The 12,698-nt window shown below is 41.4% G+C and overlaps 2 protein-coding genes across 3 annotated transcripts; one reads left to right on the top strand and one right to left on the bottom strand.

Moving 5' to 3' along the window:
- The first annotated feature begins 910 nt into the window (after positions 1-910).
- Positions 911-6,991, top strand: ctr9 (CTR9 homolog, Paf1/RNA polymerase II complex component). The gene is made up of 23 exons (XM_072464726.1): positions 911-1,082; positions 1,344-1,442; positions 1,540-1,779; positions 1,856-1,973; positions 2,048-2,137; positions 2,220-2,476; positions 2,557-2,664; positions 2,751-2,987; positions 3,062-3,280; positions 3,365-3,548; positions 3,633-3,721; positions 3,797-3,982; positions 4,073-4,160; positions 4,234-4,382; positions 4,464-4,580; positions 4,657-4,802; positions 4,887-4,958; positions 5,045-5,180; positions 5,508-5,654; positions 5,736-5,881; positions 5,956-6,046; positions 6,281-6,393; positions 6,560-6,991. Exons 1-23 carry the CDS (start codon positions 1,038-1,040, stop codon positions 6,918-6,920), a joined length of 3,438 nt encoding a protein of 1,145 aa, XP_072320827.1. The 5' UTR covers positions 911-1,037; the 3' UTR covers positions 6,921-6,991.
- A 327-nt stretch (positions 6,992-7,318) lies between these two features.
- eif4g2a (eukaryotic translation initiation factor 4, gamma 2a) lies at positions 7,319-12,102 on the bottom strand. 2 transcript variants are annotated; one of them, XM_072464672.1, is made up of 14 exons: positions 11,974-12,102; positions 11,833-11,899; positions 11,595-11,746; positions 11,398-11,508; positions 11,147-11,329; positions 10,924-11,065; positions 10,688-10,851; positions 10,424-10,597; positions 9,987-10,088; positions 9,436-9,910; positions 8,820-9,024; positions 8,530-8,738; positions 8,335-8,456; positions 7,319-8,249 (listed from the first exon to the last, which is right to left on the bottom strand). In XM_072464672.1, the coding sequence occupies exons 3-14, from the start codon at positions 11,676-11,678 to the stop codon at positions 8,184-8,186; spliced, it is 2,037 nt and encodes a 678-aa protein (XP_072320773.1). In that variant the 5' UTR covers positions 11,679-11,746; positions 11,833-11,899; positions 11,974-12,102; the 3' UTR covers positions 7,319-8,183. The 2 variants fall into 2 exon arrangements, with proteins under 2 accessions (XP_072320773.1, XP_072320772.1); XM_072464671.1 differs by having other exon boundaries at positions 10,379-10,597.
- Positions 12,103-12,698: the final 596 nt, after the last annotated feature.

Genomic DNA, 12,698 nt, shown 5'->3' on the forward strand with positions numbered 1-12,698 from the left:
TTCCAAAGAGCAATGGTGGTGGTCATAAGAAGCAAGTACTGTGGTGGAATGAAGCATGTTGTAAAGCTATTAGGGCAAGAAATAAGGCGTTTAAAAAGATAAAGGTTCTTCACACTATGGATGCCCTCATTGAATACACAAGAAAGTTCATGCAGTTGTGCGAAGAACGTGGCGTAGAATGTTGAGCTGATTAGGCACCAGCCTTCAACTCAAGATGATCTTGACCTTCCGTTTGTTTGAGCTAAGAAGTGCGCTTTTTAAGGCGAGGCAAACGACTCCAGGTAAAGATGAGGGGTGCTATGAATTATGTTCTCTCGTTTAACTGATGACACGCTTTGTCTAATTTGTTTTATTTTTTTCTAATTTTCGTACAACAAAAGTGGGTGGCGGTAATGTAACACTTGGATACCAACCGCCATAAAACAGCAAAGAAGAAGATCATGTCACAAAGCCATAGTGACAAAGCAAACGAGACACCGTGCCAGACTTCTAGCAGTCTAACTTCTACTGTCCAACGTCTATATTGTGCCAGACTTCTAGCAGTCTAACTTCTACTGTCCAACGTCTATATTAAGGGGAGAAGAATTACCAAGAGTAAAATCTGGAGAATAGTGGAGAAAGTCTAAAGTCTATGTAACACTTGAATTCCAACTGCCATAAAACACCAAAGAAAAATAACATAATCTCCCAAGGGGGTCGTACCAGAAAAAGGTCTGAGAAGCTCTGGCTTATAGAGTAGTTCAATGAATATTAAATAAAAGAAGCATGATGTATGATAGGATTTTGTAGGGTTTAAAATTAAGCCAAATAATCTCAAAGTAAACGTAACGTAAACGCTTGTGGTCAGAAGGTCTTTCATTCACAGTTTCTGTACGGACCGTATTTTCGGTTGCACTGTGCGCTACTGTTTATTTCCTCCCCGGACTTCTCTCGGGAGCATGAAGTACATTTAGTGCTAAGGAGCAGGACATGACATTTGTCATTTTCGTTCATAAATAATCTGTGTAGATCTGTGAGGGAATTCATAAAGAGCCACGATGTCGCGTGGATCCATTGAGATCCCGCTGCGGGACACGGATGAGGTAAAACATTTAGTTCAACTCTTAACATTACGAGTCCGTGTAGCATTAGCATTACAAAACCGCTAAAGTATAAATTGTGTTTTACACCCTACATTATTTCTGTGTGTAAAAATCATGTACACATTTTTGCACATTTTTGTCTGTGAAGGCTATCGAAGTTTTACAAAGACCTAGTACTGACATATACTATTTCCTGTTTTGGCTCAGTGGTACTTGCTCTTTGTTGATGATGGTGCTCTACTTTGTTGATGTTCTCTACAGGTTATTGAGCTGGACTTTGACCAGCTGCCTGAAGGGGACGAGGTCATCAGTATTTTGAAGCAGGAACATACTCAGTTGCACATATGGATAGCACTGGCGGTGAGTTTGTAGAAATGTAGAGACATTTTTTTCAAATATATTACCTCATGGTTGTTATAATTGCCTATGGTAAATTACCTGTATTATTATCTGACAGTTGGAGTATTTCAAGCAAGGAAAAACTGAAGACTTTGTAAAGCTGTTGGAGGCGGCACGTATAGATGGAAACCTTGATTACAGAGATCATGAAAAGGACCAGATGACCTGCCTGGACACTTTAGCCGCTTACTATGTTCAGCAAGCACGCAAGGAGAAAAATAAAGATGCCAAGAAAGAGCTCATCACACAAGCCACCCTCCTTTATACAATGGCAGACAAGATCATCATGTATGATCAGGTAAAAATAAATACAAATTTAAAGTGTCAGATATTATTTTGAGTTTGCTTATTGTACTGGTTTGATTTTTTTTTAGAACCATCTTCTGGGAAGAGCTTGTTTTTGCCTTTTGGAAGGAGATAAGATGGATCAAGCCGATGCTCAGTTTCACTTTGTGCTTAACCAGTCCACCAACAACATCCCTGCTTTGCTTGGTAAATTAGAATATAATCATTAAAAACTATTGTGTTATTCAGGTGAAATGATCGACCAAAATGTGTTTCTCTAGGTAAGGCTTGCATCTCCTTCAATAAGAAGGATTACAGAGGAGCACTGGCATACTACAAAAAGGCCTTGCGTACAAACCCTGGCTGCCCAGGTAAATAGTTAAAAGTAATGGTAAGTTTTATATCGTGTATATTTTAGCCTTGTAATGTTAATATTTTCTTGTATGTATCTAGCTGAGGTACGTCTTGGAATGGGCCACTGTTTTGTCAAGCTTAATAAGCTGGAAAAAGCCCGTCTGGCGTTTGGACGTGCTCTAGAGCTCAACTCAAAATGTGTGGGAGCACTCGTGGGTTTGGCTGTTTTGGAGCTCAACAGCAAAGAAGCCGACTCGATCAAAAATGGAGTTCAGCTCTTGTCTCGGGCTTACACCATCGATCCCAGCAACCCCATGGTTCTGAACCATTTGGCCAACCATTTCTTCTTTAAAAAGGTAACCCGAACTTACAGGTACTAGATATACAGTTATAAAATATGCTTTCTGTTATTCATTGTATTTTTGTTTTACCTCAGGACTACAGTAAAGTTCAACATTTGGCTCTACATGCTTTCCATAATACTGAGGTTGAGGCCATGCAAGCTGAGAGTTGTTACCAGTTGGCTCGATCTTTTCACGTTCAGGTAATAAATAGGATGTTTCTTTTTAGCATATTATATTATGTATAATAGTTCTTGTATTCATGTGTATTCTGCTGTTTTGTTCCCAGGAGGATTATGACCAAGCATTTCAGTATTATTACCAGGCCACTCAGTTTGCCTCCTCCACTTTTGTGTTACCCTTCTTTGGCCTCGGTCAGATGTATGTTTATCGAAGGGACAAAGAAAATGCTGCCCAGTGCTTTGAAAAGGTTTTAAAGGCTTACCCAAACAACTATGAAACTATGAAGATTCTTGGTTCTCTCTATGCCACTTCAGATGATCAGGAAAAGAGGGACATTGCCAAAGTATGTATTCAGTACAGTTAAATTATTGTTTTATGTACAACACGTATAAACATGTCTGTACTTTTGACTTCAAGGGTCATTTGAAAAAAGTAACAGAGCAATATCCAGATGATGTGGAGGCCTGGATTGAGTTGGCTCAAATTCTGGAGCAGACGGACATCCAAGGAGCATTGTCTGCTTATGGGACAGCAACTCGCATCCTGCAAGAGAAAGTCCAGGCAGATGTCCCTCCTGAGATCCTCAACAATTTGGGAGCACTTCACTTCAGACTGGGAAACCTTGGAGAAGCAAAGGTGTGTAACAATCATCAAATGCACGGTAATCATGAAAAAGAACACTGCTCAAATATGTTACTGACTTACAATTTGTTTTTGCAGAAATATTTCCTTGCATCTCTGGAACGTGCCAAAGCGGAGGGGGAGCATGACGAGCATTACTATAATGCCATTTCTGTCACAACATCTTACAATTTAGCTCGACTCTACGAGGCAATGTGTGAATTTCATGAGGCTGAGAAACTTTACAAAGACATCCTGAGAGAGCATCCTAACTATGTTGACTGTAAGAATTTTAAGGATTTTCACCTAACACTTTGCACAAAAGATATTCTAGACCAAGGTGAACAGTTCTTTATTTGTCCTGCAGGTTATTTGCGACTTGGAGCTATGGCCCGTGATAAAGGAAACTTCTATGAGGCTTCAGATTGGTTCAAAGAAGCTCTGCAGATTAATCAGGTAATCTCACAATTAAAAAATAACAAAATGCCCCAGTTAGAAGCTCACATGAACTAACTTTACTCTTTGTTTTAGGACCATCCTGATGCTTGGTCTTTGATTGGAAACCTTCACTTGGCTAAACAGGAGTGGGGTCCAGGGCAGAAGAAATTTGAGCGTATTTTAAAGCAGCCATCAACACAAAATGACACTTACTCGATGTTGGCTCTGGGCAACGTGTGGCTGCAGACCCTGCACCAGCCCACCAGAGACAGAGAAAAGGTGCCTATTTGAAAGAAATCCCAACATTGGTCAAATATCAGCAGCGCAAGGCAGGAAAATACAATTGTAAACATGTTTTTTCCTCAACAGGAAAAAAGACATCAGGACAGAGCATTGGCCATTTACAAGCAAGTCCTGCGCAATGATTCAAAGAACCTCTATGCTGCCAACGGCATTGGTCAGTGTGACTGTTGTAATTAAGTTATTGTGTATTTAAAAAGAGCTATGCATTTAAATGTTATGTTTTCTAGGTGCCGTCCTGGCCCATAAGGGCTACTTTAGAGAGGCTCGTGATGTGTTTGCTCAGGTGAGAGAGGCCACTGCAGACATCAGTGACGTCTGGCTCAATCTGGCTCACATCTATGTCGAACAAAAGCAGTACATCAGTGCTGTACAAATGGTTAGTGCTGCTTATGCTCATCAAACATTTGAACAAATTGTCCCTTTTTACATTTCAATTGATACATTTATTATTTCACAGTATGAGAACTGCCTGAAGAAATTTTACAAATACCAAAATACCGAGGTACTGCTGTACCTTGCAAGGGCACTGTTCAAATGTGGGAAACTCCAAGAGTGCAAACAGATGCTCCTGAAGGTAACTAAATATACATCCTTTGTTTTAATCTTTGTTTTGTTGAACAAACCATGTTTAATTGTATATCTTTCTACAGGCGCGTCATGTTGCTCCAAGTGACACTGTGCTGATGTTTAATGTGGCCCTGGTGCTTCAGCGATTAGCCACTCTTGTACTCAAGGATGAGAAGAGTAACCTGAAAGCTGTGCTCAGTGCTGTCAAAGAGCTTGAACTTGCACACAGGTGGTGGAACATTTTTACTTTATGTATGTCCATCTAGTGTAAAAATCAACTGTTTAAGTAAAAATGTCACCCTATCTTTTGTAGATATTTCAGTTACCTGAGCAAATCGGGAGACAAAATGCGGTTTGACCTGGCTCTTGCTGCTTCTGAAGCAAGGTGAGATACAGTAAAAGAGTCCCTGTTTAGTCAGTCTCTTAACATGAGTGATTACTTTAAGTAACTCTGGTTATTTTGTGGTACAGGCAGTGCTCAGATCTGCTGAGTCAGGCTCAGTATCATGTTGCCCGAGCCAGAAAGCAAGATGAGGAGGAGAGGGAGATGCGTGCCAAACAGGAACAAGAGCGGGACATGCTACGACAACAGCTATTAAAAGAACAGGTGAGTGTTGCTGACCATTCACTTTATATATGTGTCATTTTATTTAGAGCGACATGATGAGGGGTTTTAGATGGAGGGTCTGGAACTACCTTTCCTCAGAGGGCATGATCATGTTTTGCCTGGAATGTTTCACAAAATGGCGTAATCTCCATGGAGACGAGCACGTGAAGAATTTTTGTGGCAATGAAAATGCTTGCAATCAAATTGTTGTTTGATTCTGTGAAACATTCCAGGCAATGCAATAATAATTCAATGTAATAAACTGGTGACCACCAGAAAACTAACAAAGTGCACCTATTTTCTTTGTTTTCTTGAACCTGATTGTAGGAAGATAAACGCAGCAGAGAGGCAGAGGAACAGAAGAAGCTCTTGGAGCAGAGAGCTTTGTATGTGGAAAAGACCAAGAACCTGCTCACCTTTGCAGACGGACCAAAAGAAATGGGCAAAGAAAAGAAGAAGGGCGGTGGCGGACGTGTACGTTAGATCAGCATTGCTCATATACTAAGATAAATCACTAAAAAAACGTACTTCTTTTTACTAATTGTGTTTCTGCAGCGCAAGAAAGGCGACATGGACGAGTTTGTTAACGATGACTCTGATGAGGACCTTCCCGTCAAAAGGAAGAAGAAAAGAAAAGGCAGTGGCAGTGAAGAAGGTGATGCTGAGGATGGAGAGAAGAAACAACGCAAAAGGAAGAGAAAGTAATTAAGCCCAAAGAAAGAGCCGCATTCGGATAGATAAGAATACTTAGACAAGACGTGGTTGTGTATTTCAGGCCTGCTCGAAGTGGAGATGACAGTGACGAGGAAGGAGAGTCACGGCCGAAGAAACAGCGGAAACCGAAAGAGCGCAAAAGGGCCCCTAAGGTTCGTATGAGCTGCTCATTATCAGTGATAACGAGTAATTTTTGTTTCAGTCAGATGCCAAGTAATACGATAGCAGTAGGTATTTCAAAATGTTGAATTTAGTTTGTTTAAAAAAACAGAAGAACCTATTTAATTATCTAAGTATTAATATATAGATATTTTTGTATCCATCCCCCATCACTACTAATGTTGAACAAACTCTAAACCAGTCTCATTTTTCCTGTTTTTTTTTAGCTCCAGCCGGAGCGCTTGCCTCCTTCGCTCAAAGGAAAAATCAAATCAAAGGCGATCATCTCTTCTTCTGACTCCTCTTCAGATGAGGATGGCTTAAAGATCGCTGAAGACAGGTACAAGAATTTTGTATTAAATGTCGCACCATCTTTCAAACAAATGGATCATACATGGCAACTGTTCTGCCAGAATCTTTGCAATTGTTCATTTAATAAATTGCCAGTTTCCAGCCTTTGCTTGTTTGTAATTCAACAGATAAAGCTACGTATTTTTCTTTGACAGAAATCGAGACAGTGGATCAGGGTCTGAAGATGAGGGCGGTCACCAGAAGCGCATCGCCTCTGACAGTGACTCTGATGGAGGCAAGAACCACTCTGGCAGCGAGGCCGGAAGTCCCCAGCGGTCCGGCGGCTCAGACAACGACTCGGGAAGTGACCGTCCCGTGAAGAAGAGGAGAGTGCAGCAGCAGTCTGACTCCGAGCAGTCAGACAACGAGAGCATGAGGAGTCGCTCTGGATCTGACGAGAGCCGCGCTGCATCTCCAGCGCCGGCCTCAGACCGAGGATCTGACAATGAGGTGTCACCGCGGCGATCGGAAAACGCCTCTGAACCAGAAGCTTCTAATAATGACGACAGTGATTAAGTGCTTTCGCAACTCCTGACTTTCCTAGCCAAGCTGTGTGAATACATACACTGAGTAGTGTATTTTTATTTCCGTTTCACTTTAAACCGATGTACTGGTGTTTTTTGTTCCAATACATGAAATAAATGTTACTGTAATTTGTCAACTATGTACAGTACAAAACAATTTTCAGAAGTTTTTAAAGCTTTGAACACGATGGAAATCAAGAGTAATGTTCAAATTGGTGCTCTTGTCGCTGTTTTACAATGTTAACAGAATCTATCAAAATGACCAGACTGGTCTATGACTTCAAAGAAATCAGGTTGCCTCCATCCAGTCCTAATTAAAAAGTTTTACCACAAGCATGCGAGTATTGATTTGGGAGGTAAACATTGAAAAAAACCAAGCAAGTCAAAGGCGATTAATTGTTAGACTTTATTAAATGTTGATCTGTAGCTGTACACTTAGGCTTTAAAGCACATGGCATCAGTGATATTTGAAAGCCCAGGTTTACACATACATTTCTGCAATTTCATGAAGATAAAAAGATCATATTAAAACTTAATACAGACTTAAAAATCCCCATTTGGGGATGGTGAAACTGCAGCACAGGAAACTTAAACCTTTGGCTGTCTCGGCATGTCCAAACTGAGACATTCAAGTATAGTCCGATACTTTAGAGGTATATCCATCTGATAAATTAAAGGCCACACAAATTACCAAGCACAACAAGATTCATACAAAAGTAATTACCTAAAGTAAAACTGCAACCACATTGTGCAAAAAAAGGGAACATTACCGAATACAAAGTGTTATTAAAATAAAGCCTGCTCTCAGCACATGAAACCATTATAACCACAACTAACCTTTGCAAAAGATTGTTTCACAAATCAAGGAGAGTGTAAATCCATTGCGCATGGCAAAGTGCATCTCAAACGGATTTTAACAAGCGTAGATAAAAGTGAAAGAGCCCTTGACGTTTAGAGCCTTCTCTTGTAAACAGTTCTTAAATCTGTGGTTAGCACTTAGTGACCAAGTCTTAATTGGGTTAAGTCTGATGCTGGTGCATTTGCCTGCAATATACCATCTGTAAAAACTCCTTAACAGAGAAAACATGCATTTAAACTCAAGAGAAATGCATAAATAAAAAAGGGCTGATTTTGGGTTGTTGAGTCACTGCGGAATGAAGTGTAACAGTGGTTGAATACTAACAAAAACACGACAAGAAAAGGATGAAAATAAATTGATTTAAAAAAAAATTGCTGCATGGCTTTTGCCCTGTTCTCAGTAATCCTCATCCTCCGACTCTTCCTCTTCTGCAGTCTCCAGCCAAGTCAACCACTGGTTTACCTGCATTACAAACATTTAGAACTTTATCATGCACAAAATAAGGGCCGCATTAATATTGAGTTCACCAAAACAAGTTAAAATGTACCTGAAACAACGCTTTTCCTTTTCCTGGATAATCCTGGGTGATATCCTCCTTCCATGAGAGGAAGGCCTCTTCCTCAATGATCTCCAGGTCATAAAAGTGGACAAAGTAGCGCAGCAACATTCCTGTGGAAGGAGGGGACAATTATTTTTAGAAATCTTAATATTTAACAAACAGCAAGTACCAGTGTCTGCCTACCTTTAGGAAAACCTTTGCTGTTACACTGGACTTGAAGGGCGTAGAGCGCACCGACTTGCAGTTCAACATGATCATGGAGGAACTTCTGCATAACTGGCTTGAAAGACAGTAGCAGCTGCTTTTCCTCATCGAGCTGTTCTTTGCTCGGAGAGACAAGTTGCTCTTCATCGTCATCAGGGTTGATCTCGTACATTATATACTGCAAAAAGCTAAAGAAAGATACAACAATCCATTAGTTTACATAGGTAAAAGGAGTTTAGGAGGAAAAAAAAAAAAAAAAAACCAACTACCTGGTCATGAGAATGTTGACAAATCCTTTATCCGTGTGAAGAGTTGGAGAGATGTTGTCCTTGATCCACTTGTATATGGATTGTGGAGAAGGATCAACCTTAATCTGCTTCAACAACTCCTTTTCCAGTTTCATCAGCGGGAACAGAAAGCTCAGGCCTTTGCCATCCAGTATTTCTAGCATTCTGTCCTTGTTTTGATCAATTTCTGTTGGGGAAAAAAAAAACAAAAAAAAAACCTAAAATTAAAATCACACTTTAGCATTCATATTCAGTAGTAATAAGATATGCCTTTATTGTCCACACATGGGGAAATTTTAATATTAGGCAATCGTGTTGGAAGATATGCAAAATTTGGATAATTAGTTTATAGTTAAAGGGGTATAATGTGCCATTTCTGAACGTGTGTCAGTCATTATCAAACAATTATATCTCAACTAAAATGTTTAACATGCCATAACACTTTAGTATTGACATAGTCTCTCGTTATAGGGGTACCACTAAATTCTTTTTGCGTTTAAGACACTTGTTAATATCGCCCACTTCTATTCAGTAACGTCATTGCCCTTTATCATTTTAGCACTACAGTTGGACAATGGAAAGACCGTGTGCTACATACCAGGCAGCATCTTGAGCATGTTGACTTTGCTTTGCTGAAAGAGGTCAGACAGCCACTCGCGGTCCTTGAGTTTGACCATCTGCTGCAGACACAAGAGGAACAGGGGGAAGTGGGAACCGTTCTCCAGGTGATGGGCCAAGTCGGACAGGTTGACCAGCTCCGCAATAATGGCCCGGGCGGCGAACTGCGCCAGGTAGGACTTGACCAGCGGGACCTCCTCCTCGATCTTGGGGCACTGGTCGACCACCATCAGAACGCCCTGCAGCAGGTTCTCCCCGGTCATGAGGCCGCCGGTGCACAGTGTGTGGACAAAGGTGCTGGCGTGCTCACGGTCTTCGTCGGAGCGGTCGAGGGAATACACTACGACCTTGCTCACCAGCTCGGACAGGAAGTGCTTGGGAGGCTTCAGGTCCCGCACACTGTTCACAGCGTCCTCGACATTTTTGTTGTTTAGGTAGTTGGACATTATGGTTTCCTGCAAAGGGTGCAAGTGTGATCAGCAGCCCATCGGGCACTTCTGCAACAGTTGTGAAAATATGACAGGAACTTACGGTCGTCTTACGCAACTCCTCCTTTGTTGGCGGCGCCTTCTTGTTAGACTTTGCCTTTTCTTGTATTGGTGGTGGATTGCTTCTTAGACCAAGCTGTGGAGACTAAGCAGAAATACATTTTAAAAGAATTGTAGTTAGGTTAAAGAGACATGGTCAATGACATTTCTTCTTTTCCCATTATAGCTATAGCGATGATATTTAACAAAGGATCAGGAATTAGCTCAAATTTGCCTGTAAATGTCTTGGTTGTGGTTAAAGTAAGATAAGATAATCCTTCATTGTCCCACATGGGGAAATTTCATTGATTGAAAAGTATTGCACAAAACGGACAGAACTATTGCTTTATACCCATGTTCTTACGAGATTACTTTAACTATTACCGTGATAGTTACCTGTCCTAGAGGCGGTCCTTGTGCGCTTGGAGGCATCATGGTCACTTGTGGCTGCAGTTTTGGCAGTTGCTTTTTATTCATCATGAAGGACTGTGCTGGTCTCAGGCTGATCTCTTCTACATTCATCTTCCCCTTCTTGTTGAATCTTGAGCCCATATCCTTTGACTGCATCTGGTTTGAATGGTTTTGTTTGTGGCTAAAAACTGGAGAATTCTGCCCCTAAAAACGACAAACAACTTTGATCGCACCAGATGACATCCAGTCTTGACACACGTTCAGGACGGTCTCATCCTGTACTACTGTGGGTACCTGGTTAGTCTTGTTGTAATGCTTGGTTCCATTTTCATATTGGGGCTGATGTACGCCATTTGAATTGCCAGCGTGGCCATTGAACATCGGGTTAGCGCGATGGCGGCCAAAGGTGGGAGAATAGTGGTCTTGGATGACTCCTGGACCGGTGCCGATGCCACTTCCTGTACAAAACGTCACACATTCAGAACGGTCGACAAGGTAACCGGAAAGTGCACGGACGACGCTAAACTCACCAGGCATTTGTCCAAACATGTCAGCAAGGCCTCCAATAGTGTCCCTGTCGAACTTGATTTTCGAAGGCATGAAGGAGGAGTTATCCACAAAGAATTCATTCTTGTATCCATCGTTCTGCTGTGGAATAAAAACTCCCAACTCCTGCAAAATGAGGGCCGGTCAATCATCACGCAGAGTGTACATTTGTGCTCGATACGGCCTTAAATAGGTTGGCAGACGTACCTTCACAGCATCCTGTCGGACCTGATTAATTGTCCGTGGTCCGTTGTCCACATAGGCTTTGCGAGGAGACCATCTGTCCTCTCGCAGCTCTATGATGTTCTGCAACAGGAAACGAATGCGCGACGGCAGCTCCTTGTTGTTAGCCAGGGCGTGCATCCGGCTAAAGTACTGGTTCATTAAAGCCTGAAAAAGAACAACCGTTAATTGGACAGATACAGCTTGATTATCAAAAGGAGGAAAAAGTAGTGTACCTTAGCTTTGTCGTGGTCAAGTTTAGGACCCACAGTCTTCATTATCTGACAGAGGCATTCAAGATCTTCACCCATATCCTTGAGTTGTATTCTTCTCTTTTTCTCCAATAGCTACAAACGCACAAAAAACAGTAAGGCACATTGCCCCAGAGAAGATGGTCACTCCAGTCATATTTCATAAACAATATATCACTTACGGTCTTGATGCATCTATGGAGGATGGTTTCGTGAATGAGACTAAGTTTGCCAAGTTCTCCGATGAATTTGATGTTACCCAGCATCTTGATCTTTGCGATGGCCTGCTGTTCCTCTTCATCTGTGGTGAGTGGCGCCTCGTTCTTCTCGAAAACTATACCAAAGCAAAAACATTCACTTTTCTCAAGTACTCATTGAGGGAACTTGCAGACAACGTTCTTAAAGAAATGTGTAACTTACGTTCGACATTTCTGGCACGATTCTCAAACTCATCCTGAAGCTTGGATATGAGAAGTCTTCTAAATGTCTGATAAAAGATTATACAACGTAAAACAAAGCAGGGTGACAATGTTGTAACGGGACTATTTGACCAACTCTTACCGTGTTATGTTTGCTTGGGGGTGGGGTTTCAAGGGGGTCTTCAAAGTTCGGTGCATCTTCTGACAAGCGTCGGCAAAGCTGAGCGTATAACTGACTATACTTGGGTTCTTCAAGGGCCTTGTCGACAATCTAGAGGCAAAAACAGTATAAATAACTCTACACAGGGACAACATAAACGCAACACTGACTAATACTCACCAACAAGATGATTCCTTTTAAAACAACTTTTGAGTCGATGCCCACATTGAGAAGTTCATGACAAAGTTTGTCGAATTTCTCTGGTGTCAACTTGTTGAGTATGCTGAAAAGACATCCACCATTTTCACAATGTTTACAGAAAACCCTCAATGCCTAGGATTAGAGTATAGACACTTACCCTCTCACTTTTCTGAAGATTTTGTCATTTTGTGTCTTTTCGGCGGCAGATAACGCATCTCTTCTAGTGTTGTCTGGAGAAGGAACCCATCTCTGACTGCTAGCACCTGGGGGTTTCCCCAGGGACTCGCTGTGGACACAAAAAGATTTAGAATACTGCACAGATAATGGCAAATAGACAAGCTACGAGTTAGCAAACATGCAGTGAATAAAGTAAAATAACCTGTTGTCGACAGTCTTGGGATAGTGCTGAGGTGCACCCCCACCTCCTCCCCTTACACTGACAAAACAATGGAAACAAAAACTTAATAAAAACGTTCAAAAAAAAAAAAAAAAAAAAAAAAAAAAAA

The sequence above is a fragment of the Eucyclogobius newberryi genome, unplaced genomic scaffold, assembly GCF_026437365.1.
Source record: "Eucyclogobius newberryi isolate DKJ021-1_F unplaced genomic scaffold, fEucNew1.0.hap1 SCAF_5, whole genome shotgun sequence".
In the NCBI taxonomy this organism is placed as follows: domain Eukaryota; kingdom Metazoa; phylum Chordata; class Actinopteri; order Gobiiformes; family Gobiidae; genus Eucyclogobius; species Eucyclogobius newberryi.

Coding starts and splice junctions, on each gene's coding strand:
- ctr9 (XM_072464726.1), top strand. CDS start 1,038: ATGTCGCGTGGATCCATTGAGATCCCGCTGCGGGACACGGATGAG. Junction 4,803..4,886: donor GAGCTTGAACTTGCACACAG/GTGGTGGAACAT, acceptor TATCTTTTGTAG/ATATTTCAGTTACCTGAGCA. Junction 6,394..6,559: donor TTAAAGATCGCTGAAGACAG/GTACAAGAATTT, acceptor TTTCTTTGACAG/AAATCGAGACAGTGGATCAG.
- eif4g2a (XM_072464671.1), bottom strand. CDS start 11,678: ATGCTGGGTAACATCAAATTCATCGGAGAACTTGGCAAACTTAGTCTC. Junction 11,330..11,397: donor TTGACCACGACAAAGCTAAG/GTACACTACTTT, acceptor GTTCTTTTTCAG/GCTTTAATGAACCAGTACTT. Junction 9,911..9,986: donor AGGAGTTGCGTAAGACGACC/GTAAGTTCCTGT, acceptor CACCCTTTGCAG/GAAACCATAATGTCCAACTA.